Genomic DNA, 19,810 nt, shown 5'->3' on the forward strand with positions numbered 1-19,810 from the left:
AAATGATATGACAGAAAAAGAAAATTAGATAGTAGATATAATAAGTGATATTGTAAGAAAGGGAAAAAAATTAAAAAAATAAGATAAAAGAACTTAGTATATAAATATAATCTTTACTTAATTTTATTAGTGTTTTTGCAAGCAAGAAGAGATCTTTCCACTAATAATGGTTGACACAAGTAGCGGTTTGTGTTCCTTAATCAAATGATCTAGGTTCAAATTCTAATTTTAGGCATGAAATAAATCATGTTGAGAAAAAAAATACCAATCTTGTATGCATTTATGGTCCCCAATAAAGATTACTAACTACGTTCAACAGGATTATTTCGTACTAATATCATGATGAGAAAAAAAAAATATTTCGTTCAAGTTAGTTTGTAAAGGATGCTCATGGGATTGAGAGTCGTGCAATTAGGCTTTAGGGATATAAGATCATCTTTAGTGATAGAAGTAGAACTCATTTTGGGTTCTTACCTCATTTTTTGTGGATTATATATGTCCACTTCAAATTCAAGACCTCACGCTATTTTTTGCTTTGACGGTAAAATTAAAATGAGTAGTTCTTTCCTTAATTTTTGCGTGCATTTCTTCTTATTATTTTTTTTCAATTTCTCTCACATGGATACACCCCCACTGGGAATTTGCCAAGGGATTCTTCATTCAATTTCGAGCATTTTGACATATTATGGGCCTCAAACAGGCATTCCTATCAAAAGTTATACCCGTTTGAAGTTAAAAAAAAAAATTTCGTAAAAAAACATTTCGCCAGTACGAGTGGCGGGACCCGCCACGTGGACAACAACTCGCCAACTCCACTGGCGAGTCCACCAGGCGCCGCCACGTGTCCAACTCGCCACTCCACTGGCGAGTCCCCTTTAGAAACAGACCCCCCCTGGAAAAAGTTTCAAAACAGCCCCCTTTTGGAAATTAGTTTCTAAAAGGGACCTAGTTTGAGCAATTTGCCGTTTGGATACTATAGTACCCATACCCACATAAATTTACGGGTATATATCTATCATGTACCCAACTCTAATATTGTGGGTAATTATCATTTCTGCTTGCGAATATTTTTATGGGTACTAGTAGGGTTGAGGTACACTGTCATCCTAATTGTACACCCTAACCACCATCTTGTTTTCAACTGAACCATGAGAAGGATTCATGTATGACCTACCTCTACCTGCCCACCAAAAGCATTAGAGATTGGCGCTTCTCATTGAAGTTACTTTATTTTCAAAGTTTTGTATGTTGTCATTTTTATTGCAATTTTGTGGGAGGCAAATAGGTAGAAATAATTGACAGGGATCACACTTTTTCAATGATGAGTAAAATATTGTGATTAATTACAACATACAAGAACACAAAGCAAACTGAATAGATTGCTAGCTCTAGCTGCGGCAATGGTACAATGATAATAAATTGAAAAGAATAAAAATCACACTTTATAGACTAAATTTAAAAGAGCTGAGAATGGACTTCAACCGAGTATTGAATCTTCAGCTTTATCTTCAAATAGCGTTTTTGCAGCTTTTGTGAACAAGTTATGGGCCTGCAAAAAGTGGTAAAAGTTATAATTTTGTTTACACTTTTTAGAAGCAAAATTTCAGCTAATATAACTTGCTTCTATAATATACCTGCTTGGAAGAGAGGCCTATCTTCTCCAAATCATTTAACTACAAAATACCAAAACCAAAGCAATCACAAAAAGCATTATGCTAACTTAATTCAGTATCTGTAAATATTCTTTATACTGACCGATTTTAGGGGACTTTCTTCTCTAAGGTCTATTATGTATTCTGCCATTTTCTCTCCTATACCCTGAAGGAATTGAATACCAAAAATTACAAAATGAACAAAAATAAAAGATGGATGCAATTAAACGAAAAAAAGGGAAGAGTCAGATAATGAAATAGGTCTTCATATGGAGCATTTTGTGACAACTCAGCATGTACCTTTAACTCTAGTAGCTCCTCTCTGCATTTAGGAATTGAACTCAATGTTAAGACACCTTATTGTTCACGACTAGATATACTTTAGAAAGTAGTAAAATACAAAGGAGAGTGTTTGCTTTACCTGCTTGCATTATTCAAGAAATCAATGTATTCTTGAACTAGACAGTTCTGCACATTAAAAAATTGATGATGTGAGCATGGTGGTTCAGAAAGTCCTTTTGTTTGTGGAGTGGAGTCAGATAACCTGCATTACCTTCAGTGTAGAACTTCGTGTGCTGAATTTGCCAAGTGGAGTGTCATTCTTTTGTGCCCCTTTATTAGTGGAGCAGGTTGCCAGAAAAGGTGTTTGTGATTCAAGGGGTTTCTCATTACCATTGATGTTGATGGGGGAGAGGGCTTTTCTTAATGGACTTTGTGCTGCATCTTTACCATCAATAGTAATTGAGTCCACTCCCTTGCTCAATGACTCAACTAGATATAAAGACATGTTGATTCAAAGCTTTAGAAAGCAAATGATGAGACTATACCAAATGAACCAAACAGATTTTCCCTATTTTATTGTCAAATAATGCAACTAAATTCAGGAATTTCACAAAGTAGTGGCATACCAGGTAGACTTTTGTATGATTTCCTTGCAGCCTTATTGGCATCATGCTCAGTCTCTTTCTTATCATTGTCCTTGACACCAGATGGTGCATTCTGCAGAGCATTGAGTATTATTATATTCAAGTAAGATGCAAAGGTTTCTTCACTGTGAAAATTCAAAAAGTTATGAAGAAAGCAGTTCCTTGTTGGACTTTTTTTGCTTCTTTTGATAATGCCTGTCTTTTTCAGTATGAAAGACGTTGAATATGGGTTATTGAACCTGTTAGTAATGTATTGCACTTTTGATACTAACTTACCTCCATGCATGAATGAAAAGAGCCTTCAACATCTAGTAAATTTCCAAAAGCTACAGCAAAGGCCCTGCTTACTCAGTAAAACAGATAGCAGTTAGTAACGTAAAGTCAATGAGAAAATAATTTTCTGTAATTATGTATGCAAGAATAGTCACCTTTCATTAGTATGTTGAGCATCTAGGTTGGCAGTTTTCCCCCACTTCTTCACTGAACTGTTAAAGGTAATGGATCTCTTAGCAGGAGTAACAATAGAACTGGGTGTTTTTTTTGGAAGTGGAGAATTTAATGGCCCAAGTCTTTGTGCACTCTTTGTTTTGCCTTTTGATTCTAGCCAAGCTCTCAATTTTGCTTCCATGTCAACTTTAACTTTTGGGGTCTCTTGTTTGTGACCTGAAGGCACAAAATTAGAGACATGCCTTGATCGAGCAGCTAAACTAACAGTATGAACAGATTCCTGGTATTCTCCTGGATTCTGAAATCAAAATAGAAAAGGACTTCAATAAATACCATAGTTACAAAGTGAAGTAAACTAATAAGCAATTCTTAGTCACTCCTGCGGTTGAACAAGGAATCTTCAACTAATAAATCTCTTACTCAAGCTCTTTGTTGCTATGTATCTAAAAATCTAGTGGACTAAAATGAGAATTCTCTAGCTTTACCAGGCAAGCAATCATCAGTGCACGACTTGTTCCGCCTAGAGAGTCCTGCAATATACGGGTCAATTTACTTTCTCGGTAGGGTACCCTTGTTTTATTGTTGTTCAATGCATATATCACATTTGACAGCGCAAACAATGACTGATTTATCTTGGCACTCTCTTGGAGACGAATCCCTTCATTACATGTCCTTCTGTTATCTTCATTACCTGTTTCAATCTAAAAACACATAAGCATATAACCACAAGTGCTTGCAAGACATCTAATACCAATTGAGTATGGAAGTAACCTGCCAAGTCTATGAGATTCAACTTTCCACATGCAACAGTTCCTGTGCCATCAGCAGAAAGAGTGGACACAGATATCACAAGCACTCCATGACTCCTACTAGAGACATCATTGAGGCCTGTATGTGCAACTTTGCGTCTCTGAACTCCACAAGAGAAAACATCTTGAAATTCAGACATTGTGTTTATAGGAACCTGAGATAGTCCCCGGAGGTGAATTTGCCCGTCTTTGTCATCCCAAACTGAAATCTCCTTCGCTTTGACCTCCAAGAGGTCATAGCATCGGTCCATGTAGACCTCATAGTATGAGATCTGTGCTGTGCTGTCAGTCCTCTGGCAAATAGACAGGATCATGGACATTGCCAGTGGCATCAAGCCAGGTTGTTCCTCGGTTCCCTGCAACACCAAGCATCAGTTCATCTGAAGTACACAACACAACAAAGTAAAAAACTTCAAAAATAATAAAAAGAAAATTTATATACAAGCATGTTAAAACTTAAAATTTACCACAAGATACCACAAATTTAAACATAGAAAATGCCCCTAACCCTCACCCTCTTAACTCTAAATGTGTGTTTGGTTCTGCATCAAAGCCCAAAATGTGGATAAAAAAAAGGTGAAAATCAGAAGCTATGTGATGTGTATTAAAAATGTAAAAAATCAGAAGCTATATGAACTGGCTTATACCATGGGCGTGCCTATTGTCTTTGGCGATGAAAAACCAAACAGGGTATAAGTTCACATTTACAAGTAGGTACCACAAATTTAAAGAATCTAAGAGTGGATACGCTATTTTGAATACTCACATAAAACCCATAATCATGGTTTTAAATTGCATTTCATGACCATGACAATTGCAGCTGCTATATTGTAGTTTTGAGATCTCTACATCACACATTCAACCGCAATTCAAAACCATTCCCATAATAGTTAGTTGTTAGACTAAATGTTCAGAAAAATATAACCATGACCTATGTTATTATTGTTAAACCACATGACACTAATCCTAAATCCTCATTCATAACTCAAATTTAGATTTTGTTAAAAAAATCAAACTAATTCATATATCTAGACTAATGTTCAGAAGAAATAACCAGGATCTATGTTGTTATTTACTTGTTGCTAAATCTCATGATACTAATCCCAAATCCTCTTGACTCAATTTAGAATTTACTAAAAATACCAAACTAATTCACATATCTAGGCCAAAAAATGTATAAGAAAGAAAATATACTACAACCAGGGTATGACACATTGACATTGCAAAGCTCCCACCACAACCGTGACCGCATTTTAAAACCCTGACAACAACAAAGCGAAGATCACACTCACACCTGCATGGTGTATGTCTTCCCACTGCCAGTAGCCCCATAAGCAAACACCGTGGAATTGCATCCGCTGAACATTCCCGGAATCAAGGGGCTCACTTCTCCGCAGAATATCTGGCCCACATTGTTATCTTCTTGCCCAAAGAAAGAGTCCAACAGGTAGCACTCGTTCCGGCTAAGGCACGCAAAACCAAAAACACAAAAACAGAAACAGTGAGAACCCCACATGGCCAAAACCAAAATTCACCCACAGAAAAACCCAAAGGTGGAAACTTTATGAGACCTGGTTAGTGGGTCTTTGAGATAAACAGTAACCTCGTCCTGCGGAGATTCGAAATCTTGGTCCAGGACGGAGATGCACGAAACAACGCCGTTTCTTGATGAGGTTTCGTGTGCGAGGAAGGGCCTGACTCTGACGATGACCCTCACCTTAGAAACTGAAATTGGGGCGTTCGGGAGTTTCTTGGGGGTGCAAGATTTGATGGGCTTTTGAGTAGCAGCCATTGAAGACAGAAAAAAAGGTTCAGATTTTGAGACAGATTGATGAGAATTGCTGAAGATTTTAATGTAGGGTGAAATCAAAGTTTGAGATTATTAGACAGAGAGGGAGAGAGGGTGGTGGGAGGGGTTTTTGAAAACACTACCGTTGGGTTTGTAGAGTGGATTTGAGAGGCACTTTTCATTTGAATTTGACTATCATAGACTATGGTCCCCGTTGTGGGATCCACATAGTACTCAATTTTAAAAAGATATTTATATGAAGGGTAATAACTCAATTTTAGGAAGATATTAGTATGCAACCCGTACGCATGCATGGGTTATTTATTAAGTTACTTTGTGAATTTTTTTTAATTGCAATATAGACTTAAAATTAAATTCAGAAATAGGTGGATATCATTTAAAATAAAATATAAATAGCTTTTTAAAAAGCATAAATGTTTGAGAAAGGAAATAACACAATGAATAAAAACTGGTGGAATGAATAACAAATAAATTAGACTAATTAAGTGGGACAAATGTTACACAGTAATTAGCCCTGAAAATGTGGAATCATGGGTAATTTGTTGGAATTGTTCCTTGTAGTTGTTTGGTCTATGAGATATTGGGTTTATAACCCACAACAGTAGGTAGGCATCACGGGAGGGAAAAGGAAGGAACAAAGTAAAAATCGCAAAACTAAACATCGCAAAAACCGCAAAAAGATACTGTGAGGTGGAGAGCTTGCATGCAAATCCAGATAATTAAGCACTGAGGAAAATGCATAAAAAATTATAGCTTACCTCATAGACTATCCTATAAAACTCTAAACAATATCAAAAATATGAGTTTAAGGAAAAAATAGCAACGAAGCATCCAAAAAAACCACAAAAAATCAGACAAAAAAAAATGTTCATAACCATTAGAAGTTCAGCGTAAAGGGAAAGAAATTGTTTCATACCCTAAGGTATTTGACTAACAAAACTAAGCAAAATATAAATCAAACCAAAACCCAAAAAAATATAGTTGTCTGTGGGATGGTCTTCAACTAGAAAGGGTGTCATCCCATATGACTTTTTTCCTAAATAGCGCTTCCCACGCATGTTCGTCAAACTTGAAGAAGAAGACAACTTCATTTCCAGGCATTAAGTTATTTTTAGACAGGTGCTGAAACCATGGTTTCGCAAGGGATGGCAGACCATCATGAATGGTGATCTGCCATTGGTTACGTCTACCATAACCACGGTGGATAGAAATATTTTTTTTTTAGCTAAACAAAAAATTTGAAGCAACTGGTGGAAGAACCTGCAGCCAAATTATAACAACAATTAAAGGACAATTTTTTTTAATCAGCAAGCAATGTTATCTTAATATAAGGAATATAAAGGACAGTTATTTGGCTAATAGTTTTGTTTGGCTGTGTTTAAGAAAAGTTGGCACAGAAAAACAACAATATAATTGAGTGGGTTAGAAACTCCTACCAAAGGCAAGTTGTGTTGCACCATGTCTTGTGTGACATCAGTTGTAAAGACGTGCCTTCTGGTTGTAACCACTGACCTTCTCGTTGATTGCCCATGGATAGGTCCCATGACATCAAGCTCGAAAGATGTATTTTTGTCGGGAGCAAAAAGCCGGATAATGACACCATCCTTAATGTTGTAGGTTCTCCTAAACTCTTTCAGACCATCAGCAAAAAAATAGCGGTTGCCATATTTCTGGACCCTAACAAAATGTGTGCTTCCATTATAGTAAAATAAAACATAGTTGGGTAATATGGCCTCCACTGTCTATGGTAAGACAAAGGGACCTCAATAATGTTCTGCAAGGAAACGTGTAAAGAAAAGAAATAAGTTTTTTTTGTATGTGGAAAAAGGAAAATGGGAAAATAGTTGGGATAGTGAATGCTGACCTTGCCAACACGAAATGCCGCTAAAAACCGGGTTTTCACCATCCAATGGGAGGGGCCCTGTAGCACAATATATAATGTAATTAGTAAGAGAACAAAATATGGAGGAATTTATAAAAAAATTGAACAGAAACATGCACCCCGAAAAATGGGTAAACGAGAAAACATTGGGTGCAGTCATGTCTGTGGTGTAAAGAGGATATGTGTAAGTTTGGAAAAAGTGGATGATATACATGTAAGGAAGAATTATCGAGTAATAGTAATGTGAAAGATTAATGATAGAGGAAAAGAAGAAATATATGAAGGACCATATTGGAACAGATAGTCATAAGGTTAAAACGAAGTCTGGTAAACTGAAAGAAACTTACAACAATAGAGGTAGATGTGGAGGTACTCATGTTGCCGTGTGGGAGTTTAAGGTGTCACACAAATGGAAGGAGTTACAATGAATATAGTAAGTATAAATATATGGCAGTGACTATTGGAAATATTAGTGGTGAATAGTTGCAACGAATAGTTAATAATGTTCGTTTTGTATTTGTCTTTTACGCTTCCCTAAATTGTGTATATCCAGTCTGTATATATTTATGATTATACAGAATGGATGGTAGCATTGGGAATCAAAAGTCGTCAATTGTGTAGGATAATAATTAAGTGGATTGTGATCTGAGATGCACAATAATTACCGTGTACTGTTATATGTACACTATACTTAAAATGAAGTTATAAATAAACTGCGGGAGTTAATATTGGATAGTGGGGGGCCTTGTCTAGAAATCAATGTCATAGGCCAGGGATATTTTATGGAGGGTAAACTATCCAAAAACCAATGCAAATAAAAATTGCAAAATAAAGCTCGATCAATTAAAATCCCTGAGGAACAGAAAGACTTAATAAGAAGGGTAAACAAAAGCACAACAATGACGAAGATTTGTTGAAAATAAACGCTAACAACAAATTGTTGAAAACAAAAAACTGGGCCCCCAAAATGACCCAAAAAGAACAAAGCACGGAAGAAAAAAAAACCCTGTAAAATAAGGAAAAAATGAAACACAACCATGCACAACATAAACAAAAGCAAACTCAACCATGGAAAACATAAACAAAAGCAAACTCAACCATGCACAATATAAACAAAAGCAAACTGTAAACCATGAAAGTTAGAAAAACATAACCTTTTCTTTTCGCAGCCAAGCGAAGCAACCGAGTAAAAGCAAACTGAGACTAAAAAAAAGCATGGAAATTAGAAAAGTTGAAAAGGTTGAGGGAAATGTAGAACCAACCGAAGACAAAAGAAGCAGTTGTGATAAAAAAAACAAAATAAAGTAAAGCAAAATGACAGACCAACCCCAACCGGAAGCCCAAAATGCAGAACCAACTGAAAACAAAAGAAGCAGTTGTGATAACAAAACAAAATAAAGTAAAGCAAAATGACACAACAACCCCAACCGGAAACTATAACCATGAAACCACGTGGCACAATAAAGCAGTGAAGATTGGATTACTCAGCAAACACATGTCACAACCAAAAGAGTCTGAACTGGGCACCCAAAATGGCCAAAAACCCAATAAAAGGGACACATGGAAACATTTTTAAGTTGGGGCGCAATAGCATTTTTCCTATTCTCCTCTTTTATTATAGAGGCATGCAAAACATTTGTTAAAGAAGGGAAAGGATATCGACAAATGGGAGCAAAATGAAAAGAAAATGGAATGACCATTCATAGAATATTACGGGCGGTAACAAAATACGGCGACACAATGAAAAGAAACATGGACTTTAAAGAAAATGTAATTACCCGCCATTTTTGTTGAACACAACTCTACCATCGTATTCTGAATTAATCTGCAAAATTAAAATCACAAAACTTGATTCAGAAGACAATTTTGAAACACATAAATATCGTTAGCCCAAATTGCTCCTGAAGTATTACCTATCATAAGTTTATATGTCACGATGAAAGGAAGTTTGGAGCAACAATTCTTAGAAATTTCAAAAGATTTCTGCAAGGCTGTATTGCTCGTGGGTGTTACCAAAATGATAAAAATAAAAACCTGAAGAAAACCACCATAAAACTAAAATGAAGTGTATAGTAAAAAAAATCTAAAATACAGCGAAAAATTACAAACTTAAGAAGAACCACACCTTCAAGAAGTTTTCTGATATTAAAAAATATAAAGACTTAGAAACCTATTAGAAAGCCAGAGCAACAATGGTTATAAATTTTAAAGGATTTCTCCAGGGCTGCAAAACTTGAAGAGAATAAGCATAAAATAGCAAGACAACTGTAGTTTAAGTCTCACAAATCTAAAATGAAGTGCATAGTAAAAAAAATGTAAAATGCAGTGAAAAATTACAAACTTAAGAAGAACCACACCTTCAAGAAGGTTTTCATATATTTAAAAATATAAAGACTTAGAAACCTATTAGAAGGATGGAGCAACAATCGTTAGATACAATTTCTTAGGTACTTTTAGAGTTATTTTTTTATCACGATCGAAGTTTCTGTCATAGGCTCATAGAGAATGATTTTCCAAAATTTTCAACATCAGAATGGCAATTACCTGTTCATTGAAGGCTTTGACATAAGTCACGGTTCCACCTCCACAAGTGGACGATGGTGAAGATCCTAGCAGGTCCTAACTTGAGCCAGTAAAAAATTCTATAGTGAACAACATTGTAGAATAAATTGAATCAACATTGCTAACCAGGTATAATGTGTGCTTGTGTATAATTAAACATTGAATATATGGTTCTTACAAATTGATGTAGAAGTTAAACCAAACCTTGAAAACAGAGAAGAAGAAAAATTGAAAGCCACATTAGCGACTATATTGACGATACATACTCTCAGGCACTTATTTTGTTTCTGACCAAACTATTTGTTAAGTTCCATTCCCACCTGAGTTGCATGAAAATAACAAAAAAAAAATAGAAAAGAAAATCGAGAAATAAACAGCAAAGTTAGGGGCACACATGCATATGACTCAGTAAAAATTAAACCTTGTTTATGTGACCAACCACTAACAGAGCAAAAGCAAGCATGCATAAATGAAACTAAATTCTTACTCTTTATAACCAAGTGAAACACCTAACAAAACGAAAACTAAAAGACAAAAGAAAGTCAGCAAGGTTAGCAAAAAAATAGAAACAAACTGAAAAAAAAAAGCAGTGGAAGAAAAACTATACTAAACAATCACTGAACACAAATGAACCTTAACTATCCCAACAACCAATAAGAAGCGAAATCCAAATGCAAGAGAAGAAGAAGTGATTGAATAAAACTGCAAAAGCAAGACAACGAATAAGTAGTGAAACACAACCATGGATGAATGAACAACAACGTTGATCAAAACTATTACCTTGACTTCTCATAACAAACTGAAGAACGTTCACCTCACCCAATTGCCCTTCTACTAGAGCAGCAACATGTTCCTGTCATGCATCAAACACATTAAGGATACATTAGCTCCTTTCAATCATAAACCCATATATTTTGTAAAGGATACAATAATTCCCCTTCATTAAAATTACTGGCTAACAACTTAATCATAAATGAATTCAAAATCTAAGATCATCAAGAAATAAAGAACTCTCCAAGTCTATTGTTGCTTTGTCTCAACCAAGGTCTTAAGTTTAGAGCGTAATGTTCAACACATGCAAATAGCATGTAGACTTTATGGAAAGATTTATGCATGCAACCCAACTGTAACTTACCATCAAAAGCAATGACAAACCCATAGATACGAAGTATAACACTAACAAAAAAGAGACATACTTTTTTTCCCTTTTCTAATATCTCTTTAATAGGCCGATGTGCTGCAGTTACACACAAATTCTGCAGTATAAGGGCAAACATCAAATATTGAATAATAGTGACATTAATTTCAAAGAATAAAGTAAGAAGAAAAAGAACACTAGCAACCCGTCCAAGGTTTTTGAACATCAATTTTATCAAAAGAACTCAAGGTTATTACAAATGCATCGTCTCTATCCTCTTCTTCAGGACATTTAAATCTGCATGTATGCTAAGCTGGAAAATAGCACAAAAAAGGCAGTAAACCAGATACAGGCGCTGCAAAAACAGGCATGCAAATGCATAACATAAAAAAAAGTCATACCTTAAAATGCAGAAGCAATAGAACTGGAAAAGGAAGTAAAATGAAGCAAACGAAAATGATACAAAGCACCACCCGAAAACCACAATCACAGAATGATACAAAACAACAACCCAAAACCATAATAACCAGAAAGCTTTAATCATAAAACCATGTGGCTCAGCAAAAGAGTGACAAACTCACCACAATAACCAGGTGGCACAAAACAAAGATTTAGGATTTGAGACAGATTATCAAGCAAAATTAAACAGAAGCTGAAATCCGCCAGTTTGAGAATGATACGTGGAGTTGGCAGCAGAACAAAAGTTCAAAGCTAGACACATGGCAGCCAGGTGGCACAAAACCAAGGCAAAGCTGGAGGGGCATAAAATGACCAAAAAGCCAATAAAATGGACACCTGGCAAGCTCTCAAGCATGGGCACAATAGTAATTTTCTTGGCCTTCTTTTGCCTTCTCTTTTAATATATAGTATATAGTATATAGTATATAGTATATGTCAGACTCACACCTCAACGACTTGTCTTGTAATTGGTCCAGCTCTATGGAATTGGAGATTGGAGCTGCTCATACAGATCAGAGAGTTAGTACATATGCTAATGGAAGGAAATTGATTTTACTTACACAATGTGAGGACTTAAAAAACCACGATTTATGGTGATTATATATGATTAACAACCATATGGTTAAGATACTATTCCAATGTAAAGAGTTATAGAAATAAATATTAATGAATTATGACCATTAGCCATGAGCTCATTGATGAGGTTGTTGTAGTAGTTCACTCCTTCATGGTTTACACCTGCATTAAGCTTTCCTCCTGCAAATGATTTATAAGAAATTAATAATAGTTGTTATGGAACGCAAACCAAGGAAAAAATTTATCTGGGTGGAATTTCAATAAAACTTGACTTACTCGATAGTACCCTAGACCATGAAATGGAAAATCTATAAGCATCCAAATTCATATACTTCATGATTCCAATATACTTCATGATTCCAATATGAGAACCGCACGGGATGGCTGGGACATCTAGTCCGCATATACCTTCAGCTTCATCTGTCTTTCTTAGTTGCCTAAGCCTCTATTTTCTTCTTCTTCAAATTACCTTTTTAAATACTCTGTTAAAACATTCATAAGTAGAACACTATGGAAGACTTAAAAAATAAAGACCTTATCCTGTGTAAATTTTTCATGGCCGAGTGATACTCTTGAGGATGCAAGCATGTCACTCCAATTCTCCAATTGTATAGGCCATAATGCAGATTGGTGAAAAAATTTATGGATCGTCCTCCTCACACTGCTCAGTATTAAAGCCCTAAACCCCGCACCGCTCATCTTCGCAAACTAATCAATAAAATATATGAAATAGCGATTAATGCAAAAAGAGCTAATAGGAAAGCAATAGTTATGTTTCTAATCCTCCAATTTACCAACAAAAGAACTTTACCATTTGATCCCCCAACCCGTTGATCCCTTTATTGCCAAAAAAAATTATAATAAAAAAGCGCAGAAGGGTTTTAACATGAATTCATTGATTTTTTTTACTTATTATCAACCATTTTGAGGCATGGATCGAGGGTAGTTTTTTTACTTCACAAAAAGGCACCTGGAGTACTCACCTATATATACATACCGATAGAAAACGTCAAGCTACACAAAGGCCCTAAAAAACCAAAAGGGGTATAAAAAAAAATTTTAGAAATCCCCTTCTCAACATAACAAAAGTCTCTCAACAGTGAAACTGAAACCCCATCATAGCAAACACAATCATTCATTCCACTATAAAAAAAAGGGGGCAAAGAAATCAAAATGAATACCACAAAGTCCAACCAACACACAAATCAGAAGAAGAAGAATAACAGAGCAAAAAGATATTAATAAGATTCAAGATCGAAATCCCTACCCTGAAGGAGAAGCTTCTAAGTAGTCTTGTTGGGATCCATGGAACATTCCTTAAGCATTGCATATGCGTCTTCTTCACTGTGATTGTTCGTGTTGCTCTCTATTTTCAAGGATCACTCTAACCTGATGTGAAAAAAAGTCGGCATGCAAAAAAGGAGAGCACGAAGCATACTTCATTGAACAAAAAGAGCTTTAACACCTATTAGCTGGCCAGAATCTCACAAAACATAGGGTAACAACGGATCAAAACATAGACCAAAAACACAGAAAAACAAAAACTTAACATGCATCAAAACAAAAAGAAAACATGAATGAGAAGAACAACAGGAAAAGAAAAGCAAATCCTCGTTTGTAGTCGAAAAAATGCACAACAACAAAACCAAGCACGACCGGAACCCAAAAACACAGAAAAACAAAAACTTAACATGCATCAGAACAAAAAGAAAACATGAATGAGAAGAAATTTCGAGAATACAATCAACAAAAATTAATAACATGTAGTTAATTAACACAAACTCAACAAAGAAAACACAAAAGGAATAGAAAAAAGAGTGAAAGGAAACAACACGAACTGGTGAGAGTGTTCCAAGTGGTTTTGTGAGATCCTCGTGTAGAGACCAAAGTGAGCAGCAAATGAAGAAGAAGAAGAGAGAATGCATTGCGAAAAGCGGGTGCCTTTAGCATTCCGGCGAAATTTCAGTTTCCGAAAAAAAGAGAAAGAGATAAACGGAGGAAAGAGAATGATTTTGGATTTGAGACAGATTATCAAGCAAAATTAAACGGAAGTTGAAATCCGCCAGTTTGAGAATGATACGTGGAGTTGGCAGCAGAACAAAAGTTGAAAGCAAGACACATGGCGGCCAGGTGGCACAAAACCAAGGCAAAGCTGGAGGGGCATAAAATGACCAAAAATCCAATAAAATGAACTAAGAAACAATCTAAGGTTATCATAAAAATTGCAAGGTATAAAAAAAATAGATAACCTTATGCTAATTAAAAAAAAATCATTTCATATATAGCCTTAGCAACCCAGTTGCCAAACTCATTTTAGAGTTTTTTTGCTGCATAAAGACTTCACAGCCCTTGAATAATCCAAAACTTACAAAATGTGTTTAATTAGAATTAAGAGAATAACTCAACCAAACACTTTAATCCATTGATCGCAGAGTTTAATTGTAGTAAATAAAGGAAGAAAGTTTTATACCTCCATGCCATTGATGTGATCTAAACTCAGCTTTTAGAGTGTGTCTTCATGGTTCAAGATCTGACTTGAGGAAAGGATTTAGCTTGTCTTCAAGGAAATCATTCCCAAACATTTGAGAAAAAATAAAGAATACAAATTTTTAGCCACAATCTCTTCAAAGACTTTCTAAAACATAGAAGAAAACATTTATGCATGTTCCATAAACCATGAGGAACCACATTATGAACCTAACCAACTCCATTTAAACTCTAAAGGAAAAAAGAAGGCCTCTAGGACCCCCTAGTTGCCATTACAAACCCCATTCCTTTTTCCTCATCGAAAAGTCATGTCTAACAACGCAAAAATTCTCAACGAACCCTATAACAACTCCTTCTCTAGCAGTCTCGAACGCACCATCTTGAAACCATGCTCCCTGTGGCAGACCCAAAAACTGTGTACACCCTGCAAAGAAATAAAATACTACTATTAATGTTGATCGGTAACTATATTATATAATATTATTATAGTTTATTTTGTATCAATAAATTATTGGTGTGAGTGATATTAAATTCAATTATCTTCAATAAAGTTTTAAATTTAAATTTTGTGGATGAAAAAAATATAAATAAAAGAAAAAAAACACATTAAAAATAATAAGTTATATTTTTCAATCGAAATTAATTAACAACAAAATTAATCAATACTCCATATCAATAACATAATAAATAAAAATACCATAGTGTAGGTCCCAAAAATAGGAACATGTGCACGTTGAAATTCAGTGTCTTAACATTTATAGAAAAATCCAAAACCACATTGGACACTTCAATGCTCCTTTATAGTTTCTTTGCCTTCATGATTAAGCAATTTCAAAGGGTAAGAATACTTTTACTTGCAGTAAATTAAACAAAAAAGTTAATAGTGCTTAAACATGGCCGGGCACCGATAGGTGAAACCAAATCATCAATATAAAGAAACAACTACACACTACAATGTAACTAATCATAATTTTCTTAAATGATACAACCATGACGATGAAAACTACTGTCATACTTGTTGTTGGGTAACCAGCACGACGAATCCATTTATCAGGTAATGGTAGCTATAGAGCTTCAGATATTTCTCCATTCTCAATTATTATTCAATCACAACATACAAATAGAAAAACTTGCATTGGGTTTAGGATAATCAGGCTCGAACTGATAACTTCCACCACGTCAAGGTGACACTCTACCGCTGAGTTATATCCCTTGCCTCCATCGAGAAATAGAACTGACTAATCCTAAGGCAAAGGGTCAAGAAACAACACATTGAAGAGAACATGAGCATAAACACTGGCCAGGAAAAAAAAAAGAATTGGAAAGCTAAACATCAATGACTTAAGAATACAACATATGAGCATAAACACTGGCCAGGAAAAAAGAGAATATTTTTTAAAATTGCCATAAATGGTCCTACATATAGCAAAAGCAGAGGATGAAATTAACAATAGGGCAAAGCATGTCATGTGGGGTACCCTACACCCTAATGCACCTAGAAAGTGACAAACTGAGTTAAACAGGTTTTTTGGCACTGCATGCAACATAGCATGGCATTAGCATGTCCTTTTTATTTCTTTTGTAGTTAGATATTATTATTGTATTTGTGTACCTCGTGAGGGCTCAAAGGATAGATAATTTTGTGTTGAAATTCTTTCTTCACCAAAGCACTAGTTGGAGGCTTATCATGTTCCAATCCAAATCCCAACTAGTACACATCCCTATACTCGGATAAATCAGGCACCCCCTGCTTCATACAAACCAGAAAAGAAATCTTTATATTATATCCATTATTTGCTACCCAAAGAAAAATACCAAGAAAAATACACAATTTCTTTCCATTAAAGGAAATTAAAAAGTATAAAAAACACCAATCAACAACCCTAACCGCACATAAAACCTTCAAAGCAAGCTTGTGTTTGAGTGAGGTGATACCTTCTTAGCATCTTTGAAGCCATTAACCTCTCTTCTCAACCCGCTATAGTAATGAGAAACAGGAGCATGTCTCAGAGTAACAAAATACACATCACCAAAATAATATCCTATAGTAGATAAATAATCATATTTGGATGTGCCTAGGTAAATAACAAATGTATAATGATTACACCTCACAGAACAACACGCATAAATATACCAGATCTAAACATTATGCAAGTTATTCTGACCTAGGTTTTTGTCAAGAGTCTTGGTGAACTGGTCCAAAGCTGGAGAAACCTTCAACCTTTGCTTCAGAATCCTCTTCTTCCTCTGAATTTGAACATTCTTTGGCCACTTCATGAACCGAGTCAAGTCTCTCTTCGGAGGCAACGCCCCTCCGATTCTGAACTTCTTTGGACGCTTCTCAAACAGCAGATTTGAAACCTTCTCTTGAGATTTCAAAACAGAAAAAATCACTTTCAAAATAAAAATTAAAAAAAAGATAGCAAACAACCAAATCCCTAATCGAATTGAACTCCGAGTAGTTATGTACAGGCTTGGTCTTAGCGGCAATAGCCAGAGCCTTTCCACCTCGTTTGGGAGCCTACGAAATCAAACACAGTAACAATTGCACATTATGAAAACGAAAATAATGTTTCAAATCAAAATCGATGCAAGAGGTAAAACCTATCTAAGATATAAGAGAAGCAAAGAAAATGTAGGTTTGTGAATAGAACTCACCATTGCTGCAGTTGCTGTTGTGTGGCGAAGCAAGGTGCCACCTTGACACAAGCATGGCAAAAACACCCCAAAGCAAAACACCAAATAAAAACCCAAATCTATGAATTTTAATTTTTTGCAGGAATTGAGAATATTAATGAAATTAAATTAATAAAAAAACGGAAAATTAAGGAATGGATAAAGGTAAAACCTTTTCTGTGCAGCTTCGGCAGCTTTGGCATGTGCTTCTTCAGAGGTCAATCTCTCTTCTTCCTTGCACATGTGTTTGTCTACGCTGAAGCAACCAAACCAAACACCCATCTTTGGTGTTTCTCTCTCTTCCTCTGCTTCTTTGGTATGGGCTTTCTCTTTCTCTTACAATTTCTTTTTCATTTAAAATTCTTTTGCACCCTCTATCACCATGTGTAAAATACTATCAAAGATTGCAAAATTTAAGGAAAGAGGGTTAGATTAAAAAACCCACGAAAAACCCCGCCCAAAAAAACATATAACAAAGAATCACAGAACATGAAAGGAACACCCAAAAATAGGAAACAATTTTTTCCTACATGCATTCGCAAGTAACTTTGTAAACCCAAAAGCAACAAAAAAAGTAACAATAAACACCAAAGTAAGAGCCACACATGCATATCAGTCAATAAAAATTAAACCTTGGCTATGTGAATAAACAAAGTGAAGAAAAAACAGTGGGGAAAAACATAAGAATGCTAAATAAAAATTAAACCTTGGCTATGTGAATAAACAAAGTGAAGAAAACAATGGGGAAAAGAACCACCTTCATCACCGGGCAACCAAAGCGAACAACCTTCACTTCTCGCAACCAAACCGAAAAACACGGGAAAACCAAACTGAAAAACTAACGGAGGTCAGTAAAAAAACAAAGCACGGAAGTTAGCAAAGGACTAAAAAACAAGGTGCAAAATGAGGGGAAAAAGGTAACACAATGCAAAAGAATCGGCAAAGCACGTGGCACAACAAAACAGTAAAAACTGGATTACTCAACAAACACCTGTCACAACTAAAGGAGTGGAAATTGGACATCCAAAATGACCAAAAAACCATTAAAGGGGACAATTGTCTAATTTCTAAGCAGGGGCACAACAGTAGTTTTAGTGGACTTCTCTTTTAATATATAGTATATAGATTTATATTAAGGATAATAGGAAGAGTAATACTAGGTAAATACATAACAAATAAAAAAGTGATTAAAAATTTAAGAAGGTTTCGATAATACTAAATGATATATTTTCTAATAAATGTATTCTTTTATTTACTTTTATTCTTTAACCATTGTTTGTAGTGTAATAATAATTAACATAATTGACATTTAATATATCCTTTATATGTACTACATATTATTAGGTAAAATTTAATATATAAATTTAAGAATCTAAAAACAGGTTCATATGACACATGGCGAAACAAGATATTTTTTCAAAGTTTAGATGTCACATGTCATCATTTGATATTTCAGGGTAAATTTATTCAGTTATAACCTAAATTCAAATTAGTACTTAATGAATCATTAATATAAATGGGACAAATTAATTATATAATTCATTCATAAATAATATAAATTGATTTCAAGATTAAAATATATATTGGTTATTAAAAAGGCTTAAATATGTTTATCATATATGAAAAATAAGTCATTTTCAAATTATTATCTAAAATTCACTTTTGGTCATCTATGTATTTCACATTTTTTTATGTTTCAATATATTATCTATTGTTAATCTCATTCTGTTAAGTAATCACGTGATAGACGGAGTGTCACGTCATCAATGCTTAATCACTAACACATCAGTGCCACATCATTATGCCTCGTCCTCTTCTCCTTCCTTTTCCTTTTCTTCCCCTTCTCTTCCTTTTTTTCCTCCACCACAAACCCCACCATCTTCTCACCATCTCACCCCATCATCTTTTTGTTGTTGAGCAGGTTTAGCGCCAGCTTCAACCCCTACACCACCAGCGATGAGAAGAGGAAAAAGCCAAATGACACCACTTCGAAGATGAGGAGCTTCTTGGCAACGTCAACGTTGGCATCGCAAAAGGAGTGGTTCTTGAGGCTGCACTGGCCTGGAGTGGTGAGGGGGAGGCCCATGAAGATGATGATCGTGAAGAAGGATTTCACGTTCACCAGGTCATCTAGGGCTATCATGTGGACGCTCGTCATGGAAGAGGACGAGGATGAGGAGACTCTTCTGGTGAGGGTTGTCGTGCGTCGTGACTAGGTTGGTGGTGGCTGTCACGCGCACACCGACTTGCTATAGTAGAGGGTCATGGTGGGGTCGTGATTGTGTGCAAGGGAGGGGTGGCGATGGAAGGATGAAGAAGATGAACCGGCTTGGCTGGTGGTGGAAGGATGAAGAAAATGAATGGGGTAAGGCGATGGGGCTAGGGG

The 19,810-nt window shown here is 35.4% G+C and overlaps 2 protein-coding genes across 4 annotated transcripts; both read right to left on the minus strand.

Annotated features, from left to right (window-relative positions):
- Positions 1-1,286: 1,286 nt before the first annotated feature.
- On the minus strand, positions 1,287-18,282 carry LOC100795452 (kinesin-like protein KIN-10B). 3 transcript variants are annotated; one of them, XM_041012278.1, is made up of 29 exons: positions 18,182-18,282; positions 17,597-17,818; positions 17,407-17,447; positions 16,914-17,269; positions 16,684-16,726; positions 16,361-16,495; positions 15,764-15,992; positions 13,529-15,172; positions 12,538-12,969; positions 11,285-12,441; positions 10,869-10,941; positions 10,293-10,790; positions 10,071-10,149; positions 9,440-9,560; positions 9,305-9,351; positions 8,681-8,729; positions 7,509-7,565; positions 7,081-7,418; positions 3,797-4,190; positions 3,511-3,716; positions 3,007-3,323; positions 2,855-2,918; positions 2,561-2,651; positions 2,206-2,423; positions 2,074-2,120; positions 1,953-1,974; positions 1,756-1,818; positions 1,635-1,673; positions 1,287-1,549 (listed from the first exon to the last, which is right to left on the minus strand). In XM_041012278.1, the coding sequence occupies exons 18-29, from the start codon at positions 7,186-7,188 to the stop codon at positions 1,478-1,480; spliced, it is 1,641 nt and encodes a 546-aa protein (XP_040868212.1). In that variant the 5' UTR covers positions 7,189-7,418; positions 7,509-7,565; positions 8,681-8,729; positions 9,305-9,351; positions 9,440-9,560; positions 10,071-10,149; positions 10,293-10,790; positions 10,869-10,941; positions 11,285-12,441; positions 12,538-12,969; positions 13,529-15,172; positions 15,764-15,992; positions 16,361-16,495; positions 16,684-16,726; positions 16,914-17,269; positions 17,407-17,447; positions 17,597-17,818; positions 18,182-18,282; the 3' UTR covers positions 1,287-1,477. The 3 variants fall into 3 exon arrangements, with proteins under 3 accessions (XP_040868212.1, XP_040868213.1, XP_040868211.1); XM_041012279.1 differs by lacking the exons at positions 8,681-8,729; positions 10,293-10,790; positions 10,869-10,941; ... (8 more) ...; positions 17,597-17,818; positions 18,182-18,282 and having other exon boundaries at positions 10,071-10,153; XM_041012277.1 differs by lacking the exons at positions 7,081-7,418; positions 7,509-7,565; positions 8,681-8,729; ... (13 more) ...; positions 17,597-17,818; positions 18,182-18,282 and adding exons at positions 5,129-5,297; positions 5,406-5,778.
- LOC102665871 (uncharacterized) lies at positions 16,457-19,303 on the minus strand. The gene is made up of 6 exons (XM_026126886.1): positions 19,207-19,303; positions 17,407-17,447; positions 17,219-17,269; positions 16,914-17,109; positions 16,684-16,823; positions 16,457-16,495 (listed from the first exon to the last, which is right to left on the minus strand). Exons 1-6 carry the CDS (start codon positions 19,301-19,303, stop codon positions 16,457-16,459), a joined length of 564 nt encoding a protein of 187 aa, XP_025982671.1.
- Between the last annotated feature and the right edge of the window lie 507 nt (positions 19,304-19,810).

Source organism: Glycine max, chromosome 18 (genome assembly GCF_000004515.6).
Source record: "Glycine max cultivar Williams 82 chromosome 18, Glycine_max_v4.0, whole genome shotgun sequence".
NCBI lineage: Eukaryota > Viridiplantae > Streptophyta > Magnoliopsida > Fabales > Fabaceae > Glycine > Glycine max.

Coding starts and splice junctions, on each gene's coding strand:
- LOC102665871 (XM_026126886.1), bottom strand. CDS start 19,303: ATGGTGGGGTTTGTGGTGGAGGAAAAAAAGGAAGAGAAGGGGAAGAAA. Junction 17,448..19,206: donor TAATGATGTGGCACTGATGT/GTTAGTGATTAA, acceptor GCTTGTGTCAAG/GTGGCACCTTGCTTCGCCAC. Junction 17,270..17,406: donor CAACAGCAACTGCAGCAATG/GTGAGTTCTATT, acceptor TTGATTTCGTAG/GCTCCCAAACGAGGTGGAAA.
- LOC100795452 (XM_041012277.1), bottom strand. CDS start 5,626: ATGGCTGCTACTCAAAAGCCCATCAAATCTTGCACCCCCAAGAAACTC. Junction 2,919..3,006: donor GCTCAACATACTAATGAAAG/GTGACTATTCTT, acceptor CTGAGTAAGCAG/GGCCTTTGCTGTAGCTTTTG. Junction 2,652..2,854: donor CTTTTCATTCATGCATGGAG/GTAAGTTAGTAT, acceptor AATGCTCTGCAG/AATGCACCATCTGGTGTCAA.